The sequence below is a fragment of the Cryptomeria japonica genome, chromosome 4 (assembly GCF_030272615.1).
Source record: "Cryptomeria japonica chromosome 4, Sugi_1.0, whole genome shotgun sequence".
Taxonomy (NCBI): domain Eukaryota; kingdom Viridiplantae; phylum Streptophyta; class Pinopsida; order Cupressales; family Cupressaceae; genus Cryptomeria; species Cryptomeria japonica.
In genome coordinates this window covers 520,279,753-520,287,668 of record NC_081408.1, presented here as the reverse complement: position 1 = coordinate 520,287,668, position 7,916 = coordinate 520,279,753, and the positions used below count along the sequence as shown (strand labels likewise).

The 7,916-nt window shown below is 39.3% G+C and overlaps 1 protein-coding gene across 2 annotated transcripts; it reads right to left on the bottom strand.

The window, feature by feature from the left end:
- Positions 1-471: 471 nt before the first annotated feature.
- On the bottom strand, positions 472-7,539 carry LOC131050221 (probable galactinol--sucrose galactosyltransferase 2). Of its 2 annotated transcripts, none has more exons than XM_057984403.2 (15): positions 7,263-7,539; positions 6,057-6,372; positions 5,694-5,953; positions 4,838-4,928; positions 4,704-4,752; positions 4,345-4,436; positions 4,050-4,157; positions 3,774-3,905; positions 2,938-3,348; positions 2,568-2,709; positions 2,375-2,442; positions 2,041-2,175; positions 1,725-1,942; positions 1,281-1,369; positions 472-1,157 (listed from the first exon to the last, which is right to left on the bottom strand). In XM_057984403.2, the coding sequence occupies exons 2-15, from the start codon at positions 6,245-6,247 to the stop codon at positions 846-848; spliced, it is 2,298 nt and encodes a 765-aa protein (XP_057840386.2). In that variant the 5' UTR covers positions 6,248-6,372; positions 7,263-7,539; the 3' UTR covers positions 472-845. The 2 variants fall into 2 exon arrangements, with proteins under 2 accessions (XP_057840386.2, XP_057840384.2); XM_057984401.2 differs by having other exon boundaries at positions 6,057-6,281.
- Between the last annotated feature and the right edge of the window lie 377 nt (positions 7,540-7,916).

Here is a 7,916-nt window from a genome sequence, read left to right as displayed (position 1 = left end):
GTCTCCTCTCAAATTATGAGAAACAGTCTTATGGCCCACTTCATTCATCCCATTATAAATTAACAAGGAATTGGCAGGTTTGAAGTGCTTATCAATAATTAAGGGAGGGTGATATTTTAGTCCACTGCACTTGAGATTGATTTTTAAAATGCTGTTTGTTTTTCAATTTAATTGTAAATTTATTTTTTTGTTAACCAAGTTCAATTATCAGATTTTATACATAACATGCAGAGGAGAACGGAACTGTAGTTCCTTAAGGTTAGCAGCACGATTCTAGAACTATTTTAGAATGAGAGGGCCTTGTCCAATTCTGCTGGAGATTTATTAATGAAGGTATCTTTAGAAAAGTAGGGCACTTATTCTAGTCAGTTTTGGATCACACGTTAGAAAGCACAATCATTGAGAGAAGATATCAAAGCTGAACATCATCTTATTCCATTATAAAGATGAAATAAACTCTCAACACAATCATTAGAAGCTGAACATCATCTTATTCTATAATAAACACAAAGTGAACTCTTGTACAGCTTTACTTAGACCCATATCCACCTTAGCAGTTGTCACTCAAGTGGTTCCAATGCCAGGTAGAGTTGATCATTCAGAGCTTCTTTACATTCACACCCACTGCTAGAAAATTTATCAGATGTAAATGCAGATATTTTGAAAATAAAGTGCCTCGCTCTTTACAAGCTACCCTTCTACATTATCCTACTCACTATAGATACTTTATTCAATTTCCAGACTTCCAAGGGGCATTGGAAGTTCCTACAACTTTTAGTACTGTGGCCAAGACGATAGCCAACAAGTAATTGGAATGATCCTTTCAAGGGAAGAAGTAGTGCCACTTAAATTTCAATTTTCACCTCCCATCTATACATTTCTTCTTTGGGTACAGGAATTTCAAGTGTCAATAAACCAGTTGCAGAATCATATGTGAAGTCTGTCTCCAGTGAATCAATCCAGCACCGTTTGGGCCTTTGTGTAGAATATGCCCCTAAACTACCACACCCACGAACTTTCATTTTGACTTCAACAAAGCCATCAGAGAGTTCTCCAGATTTGGATTCTCCATGTACATCCAGTTCATCAATTGCTCCACCAGAGTTAAACATGTTGGTAAGGCCAATCGCAGCAAAAGAAATTTGGGGTGTAATGTTCTGCACACATTGAAACCAAAATTAGCTCATTCCATTGTTAAGAGCATATAACAGAGTGCCATTCTAAGAACACGCTAGATTCTACCGCTGCTTTTACAAATAGTCCATAAAGCAAGGACTTACCTTGATGGGAGAGACTGTATATAGCTCATATTCAAGCACTTTTAATGTGACAGGAATAGCAGCACCCTTTGGAAGTTTAATCAACTCCCCTGCAGGAGAAAAACATTCTGTTCAAGACCATCTTTGAAAAACTTGAATGCCATTGTGCAGAATGATTCTACATGCTACTGTATTAAGCATTGTGTATAGCTCTCCAAATCAGAGATTATGCCTTCATTGCAATATGTACATAGGAGAAATGTCCTCTAGGTCAAATGGGTTTCACTTGTAACGAAATTACAACCATCAATTAACTATAAGGAGTGTATTTACATGTAGAAATAAAAGGATTACATGTCCACTTCCTTTATGAAATACCTTGCCCAATGCCAACACAAATGAAAACCATATGCTTGAGACAGACTACAAAGTCGTCAAAACAAAGAGAACAAAATTGACTATTACCTGATTTGTGACCATAGAAAACGCAATCTCCACTCCAACCATCACCAGCAATTTGTGGAAGGAGGTCAACATCTATAGAGCGCACGCTACCACTTAAGGCCATGGGAGATTTATCATGAACACGATTCTTCTTCTCAACTTTGCACCACCCTGCACCTTGGCAATTGAAGACACCCACCAATCCAGTATACTTGGTCAAGTTCCATATTTTCAGCAAGCTGCATACAAAACCATCATTACAATATTCAATAAGTCAAAATTAGTAAAGACAAGACTGTATTGACAGCATCGAACCAATTTTTACGAAGATTTGTACCTTTTCCCATCTCTAGCTGGATCCACAAAGATGCAGTCACGAGTTGGCCTTCCAGGCAGTCGTGCGCGTAGCACAGAGCCATCTGGGAGGACAAGCTTTTTCAAGAGGTCAAAGTTGTGAATGCCGGGTTTGTCACTGAAATTCCAGATGACCGTATAAGAAATGCATCCAACAATTAGTAGAAAGAACCCAATTTTTCCTTGTGATTCAGGGGAAGGTTTGTACAGAAATCTATTTTAATGGCAGACTAATGTCAAACTAGCAGGCACTATCCCTACGGCGTTAAACGGTATACCGTATTACCAAAAAAATATAAAGAAATAAGATATTCAACCTGACATAAATTGCACAGCCACCAACGGCTCGTGCAGCACCATGATATTCAGCTGATGGGTGTAAGCTCTGCAACAGAGAATAAGCAATCAATCATTAGCATAATGTTCGTGCACTGGTTTCCAAAAGCAATTCTCCATCAGTGCAACTACAGTGCTCGGTCAAGGAGGAAAAAGTTTACAAAGACTACTAACATGAAACATGTCCCAATCAGGGAACATGAACTCTCCAAGGAACATAGTATTGTATGCAACAGATGAAATATGGATGGTATGTGATGCTGGATCCCTTGGATAGAAGTCGTCTGAAGCTCTAACAATTGCTGTCTGCTTTGCACTGCACAACAATAAAATTTTTTGAATATTTGTTATAAAAAACATTTCAGACATGGCAAACTAAGTGATGCTGGATCGCTTGGATAAAAGTCATCTGATCTCTCATGACTGCTGTCTGCATTGCGCTGCACAACGGTACCATTTTGAAAAGTTTGTTATTAAAGAAGATCAGATATCTACAATTTAACAAAAAAAAGATGCAAAGATAACATAGTACAAATGCACACACCTGTAAAGTCCATCAGTGTTGTGGCACATGCAAGCAATACATCCATTATCAGGGAAGTTGCGAGTAATGGATGCCTCTAATGCTTGATGATATTGCTTTGTAATAGAAACACGGCCTCCGTGGCCTGCACCTAAAGTCTCAATAATGTTTTGTACATCTACTTTAACACCATCCACACCTGCTGATGCCAGGTAACTATGTAGTTCATTGTAGAAATTGAAAACCTTCTTAGGAGGGACTAGTCCTAATCCATAAACTGACAGGCTGTCCATAACAACATCTGGCTGATTGCCTATTACACCAGGCGACTGAACAGGGTAAGCAAGAGTCGTATCATAATGTTCCATTCCAGCAGCAGCAGGTTTGACTCCACCCCAGTATCCAGTAAGTGCATGCCAGACATAAACATATCTGCATGGGTAATTTCTGTGGTCAGTACCTTATGCAAATCTACTTCCACATAGAAAGCTTACATTACAATTAAAAATAGTGTGAATGAAAGGTAAAGCATCCTCTTTTTTGGTTGGGGGGAAGGGAGAGGAGGATGTTCTAGCCCAGGGCACACCCTTCCTGGGCCTGCCCCTCTTGCAGAGAAAGGGGCTCTACCTTAAACACATTAGTCACATATTGCACACCTTAGGATTCAACCAAGCTTGGAAGCATAGTACTGAGACCCTGCGAGTCTCTACAAATCTCTACAAGATTTTAGCCAAGTCTAGTCCAAGTTTAATAAAAAACCGAAAAGTCGGAGTTTAGTCCAAGTTTAAATACCATACTCAGAAGTAAACCAGGCCTTTCTAATCCACCTACACTACGGGTTAGTAAATAAGACTTACTTGACACTGTGGTGTTCCTTTGCTTCTTCTACAACATGTTTGAGGCTAGGGGGGTCTTTCGTTATTTCAGTTCCCTTGCGCTGCTTTTGGAACTTGTAATTCTCTTTAATTCCAGTCAATCGACTAGCAAACCTGACAATGAAAACACCCTCAGTTACTTGTGTTTTGGATCCAAAGGCAAATAAAACGCTTCATAGGGTGTGATCACCTAGGATCAGATAAATATACCACAATAATGCAATTAAAAAGTATCTGCAGATGGATGTGATGACTTACTGTGCCCCTTCCTGTACAGTAGCCTTGGAATCTTCCACTTCACTGCCAATCTGTTGCCAACCATCGTCAATGATCAAGAAACGTGGAGGGGTGCCTCCCTCTGAAAGGCTGCAATATGAAGAATTCGTCACGAGGAAATCCCAGACTACAGATTGAAATAAAAGATATATTCTATTTATAAATCAATTGCACATTCAGGCTAAATAGCTGATATCTACTTTCCTTTCCGAACCCAAACTAAAACAGGATTTACGCTTACCTTTCAAATCAAAACTAGGGCAGTTTAGATGTTTACCTTTTCAAGCCTTCATCCACACCCTCTGCAGTGACATCAGTATAAAACGCATCCCATGTGCACCATCCAAACCAATTCACAAAATCAGGCAACTGTCACAAGAACAGGGCAGTACACTTTGTCAGAATACTGAAAACAAAAAACAGGAGTTATGCCTGAATATCCAAGGCAAAATCTGTTGCAGACAACTACTCTCCCACCATAGTAGTACAGGAAAAAATAGCAATGCCATTTATGCTAATAGCGGGTGAGTGCTGCTGATATAGGGTGTAAGTGAATTAATTATTGTCTGTTGAACCAAAAAAACTTCTTATAATAAGAGGGTATTTCGGAGGGGTGAAGACAAAACGTGCTTTTACCTTTTTCTTCTCACGGTGTTGAAATGTTTGCAAGTGTCTTTCAACGGCCCTGGACAAAGCAATATAACTTCATAAGTAACGCGTGGAAAAAATTAAGCCACTAAAGGGTAAAGAAGTTGAGCTTTCATTCATACTTGACAGCGTCTCCAATAACTTCAAATGGATCCAATCCTGCATGCATGTACACTGAAAGTAGCCCCTGGTTGGTTTTCACAGTAGCATCCCCTGCAAATTTACAGTCAAATTCATCTAAACGGTAGTACAATTTAAGATCGAAAAAGCCCACACCTCAAAAACAAATACTTGGTTTGAAATCACTTTACCATACTCTGCCTTCATTTAAATCGAATATTACTGTTCACAAGCGACAAGTGACTGAGAATGGCAGAACAGTGCATAGCAGAAAAGGTAAGTGATGGCAATGTCGAATGAAGTTACCTATTAAACTTGTAATTTTAACAGCCACAAACTCTAAACCAACAAAAACATTAAGAGGCAAATAAAACCCATAAAAAATTAAAGATGTGCCTAGCATCCACTCTCTTGACATTTGCAGTTTACATGAACTTAGTAAAGTTTAGATGGACACAACAAATTTTTGATGGACTCAATAATGGGATTCTTTAGATGGACACAACAAATTTTTGATGGACTCAATAATGGGATTCATGTCGATTATCTGTCAGGTCCTGCTGAGATGGAACTTGTTTAACTAATCTCGTATATTAAATTTGACTGCAGGATCCATTTAATGCATATGATTACATGGGTCCGTTTCTCTTTAGATTAGTCCCTGATTGAAACTAGAAGATGATAAATCTGTAACAAACAATGGGTAATGATTTGTAGCTGAGTGCTCTTTTGATTAATTTAAAAAAACCCACTATTAAACAAACTCAGGCTTTCTAACAAGGCACTTAATAAGTTGATTCTCAAGGATCAGGCTTTCTACTGACCAGAGCACATCCCATCTAGATCAGTTTTACTTACCACTTTCCAGGCAGATCTCGATTTCATCTCTTTCATTGCCTTGCAGAACAGCTCTAAATTGTCCTTCTATGAGAGGAAGGAAGACCGTGTATACGGTCTGCTCCTCTTCGCTAAGATCATCTTGTCCAGTCAGAGGAGACCCATACTTGCTCTCCACAAGCATGAATTGGGTTTCCAGGGGAACATCTTTTCCACATCTTCCCATCCGCTGTGTCATCCACCACAACTTAAAGCGGAACAAGCACATAAATCGGAGACCACTGCAAAGCAATTAGAACACCCATAAAAAAGGATTTAAGTTACAGACCATCTTTAAAAAACTAACAAAATCCTGAAAAAGCAGAACAAGATTTGGTTACTTACTCGAGCTTCCCCATGGGGAAAACATGATGGCTTTTGCTCTCAGTGGAAGTGGCTCCGATGAATGCACCTTGCACTAGCCCGACTCCCGAGCCGGGTGTTAGTATTACATTGTCTGGAACGCCTGTCAGTATGGTCTTCCCATGCACAACCAGATTGCCATCCACAATGGAAATTTTTGGAGTGACCGTCATTTTGCTGAATTTGCCTCTGACAATTTCTGTTTGTCTAATTATGATATAGCAATCCACCGATCAGTAAAGCCCACGCTCTTTTCAAATGGAAACAAAACCAAATGTAATCTGATTTACAAAATATCCTACAATCAAATCAAATATTTCACGAGAAATCAGATATTCCGAAACCAGATGAGGCCAAAATCCTAGAAAAAGAGACAAGCCGCCTCTAAATTACAACAAAGCCATACCAGAATATTCAATAGCCTTAATTCCGATAAATGTTCGATGTGTTTGAAGAAAGGAAAATCCAAAGAACTTAAACAAAAGGGGTTTAATAAGTGTATTTTAAGAAGAGATTTCCCATCTAACCCAACTGCAAACTTAATGGTTTAACTGTTTCTGTTGCCAGAGCCTAGAAGGGATATAAAATGGAAATCTCGAAAATTCAACCGAAATTCCCCAAAGCTTGGTTAGCTTGCAACAGGACCAGCAAAGATTTGCTTGAACACAGCAAAGGCCTGCAGGACCTGCCTCGGAATTGCTTGACACAGTTAAGGCCTGGACGAAAAGCTAGGCTGCTTATGGGTTGATTATAGTGTAACAACTCTGATACCCATTTTCAACCTGGTTTAAAATTTACAAACCTTCACAATACCAATCTCTTTCCTATCAGCATAAATAGGAGGTCACAGAGGGCTAAAACTCTGACCTCAGACAATATTCAGCGAAAAAACTTCCTCATTAACCACGAGAAACATTAAAACAGCGTCCAACATTCAAACTGAAAACTTGTGAAACGTGTCGGCAAGAAAATCTCATCAAACCACTCCTAAAATTATGGAAAATTATGAGACGTTAAATTTCAAAATGCAGAGCTCACATAATTAGTACTAATTTATTTAAACTCCATTTTTTCTTAAAATAATCTACACTTCGATCCACTAACAGCATGAATAGCTCAATAATGACATCCCACAGAAAACGGAAAATCCCCAAAACAAAAATTTATAGTTATAACTATAAAACATACCTGTAAGATTTCAGTAAAACTCGGAAAATTCTCTGCTAACACCTTATCTTTTGCTTCTCAACTTGTCCAACAGTCACACCAACTCACCCCCCAAAAAGTCGGGAGAAATTAATGAAACTCACAAGAAGATTGCAGAGCATGAATGCTCTAGAATTCTGAACTCCCACGGCACAAATCCCCTAAAAAAATCTACCCACAGTACATAATTCTATAAGATCACTCTTAAACACCAGAAGGTGATGAAAACATTTGCCGAGTGATGAATGACTTAAAGCGGCAGAGCCCGCGCTTTATACTGTCTCTCGCTAAAAATCCCTCCATCTCGCACCATCCAACGGTCCTAATTCTTCTCCGGGAACCTCGTCGTCGGCACCGGCCGTCCGATCCCGACAAACGGCGGCAGATACAGACACACGGTAGGCCCACGTGGCGGGAAGTCTACAGATTGCCACGTCAGTCAGTATAGACGGCGCCGTTTGCGATCAAAACACCTGGTTTGGATGATCCGGGAACCGAATCCTTCAATATTCCTCTGTTTTGCAATTATTTATAAATAAAAAATTGTTTTTGTAATTCTTTATTAAGAAATTGTGGTTTTGTTTACGTGGAGAAAACTGCAAGTGAGCTGGCATGCCAGCTGTGAGCTTCACTCCT

What these genes read in the sequence shown, in the direction of transcription:
- LOC131050221 (XM_057984403.2), bottom strand. Translation starts at nt 6,247, where the DNA reads ATGACGGTCACTCCAAAAATTTCCATTGTGGATGGCAATCTGGTTGTG. An exon ending in AACACCGTGAGAAGAAAAAG is followed by an intron (nt 4,437 to 4,703) that starts GTAAAAGCACGT and finishes TTCTTGTGACAG; the next exon opens with TTGCCTGATTTTGTGAATTG. An exon ending in ACTGTACAGGAAGGGGCACA is followed by an intron (nt 3,906 to 4,049) that starts GTAAGTCATCAC and finishes TTTCATTGTCAG; the next exon opens with GTTTGCTAGTCGATTGACTG.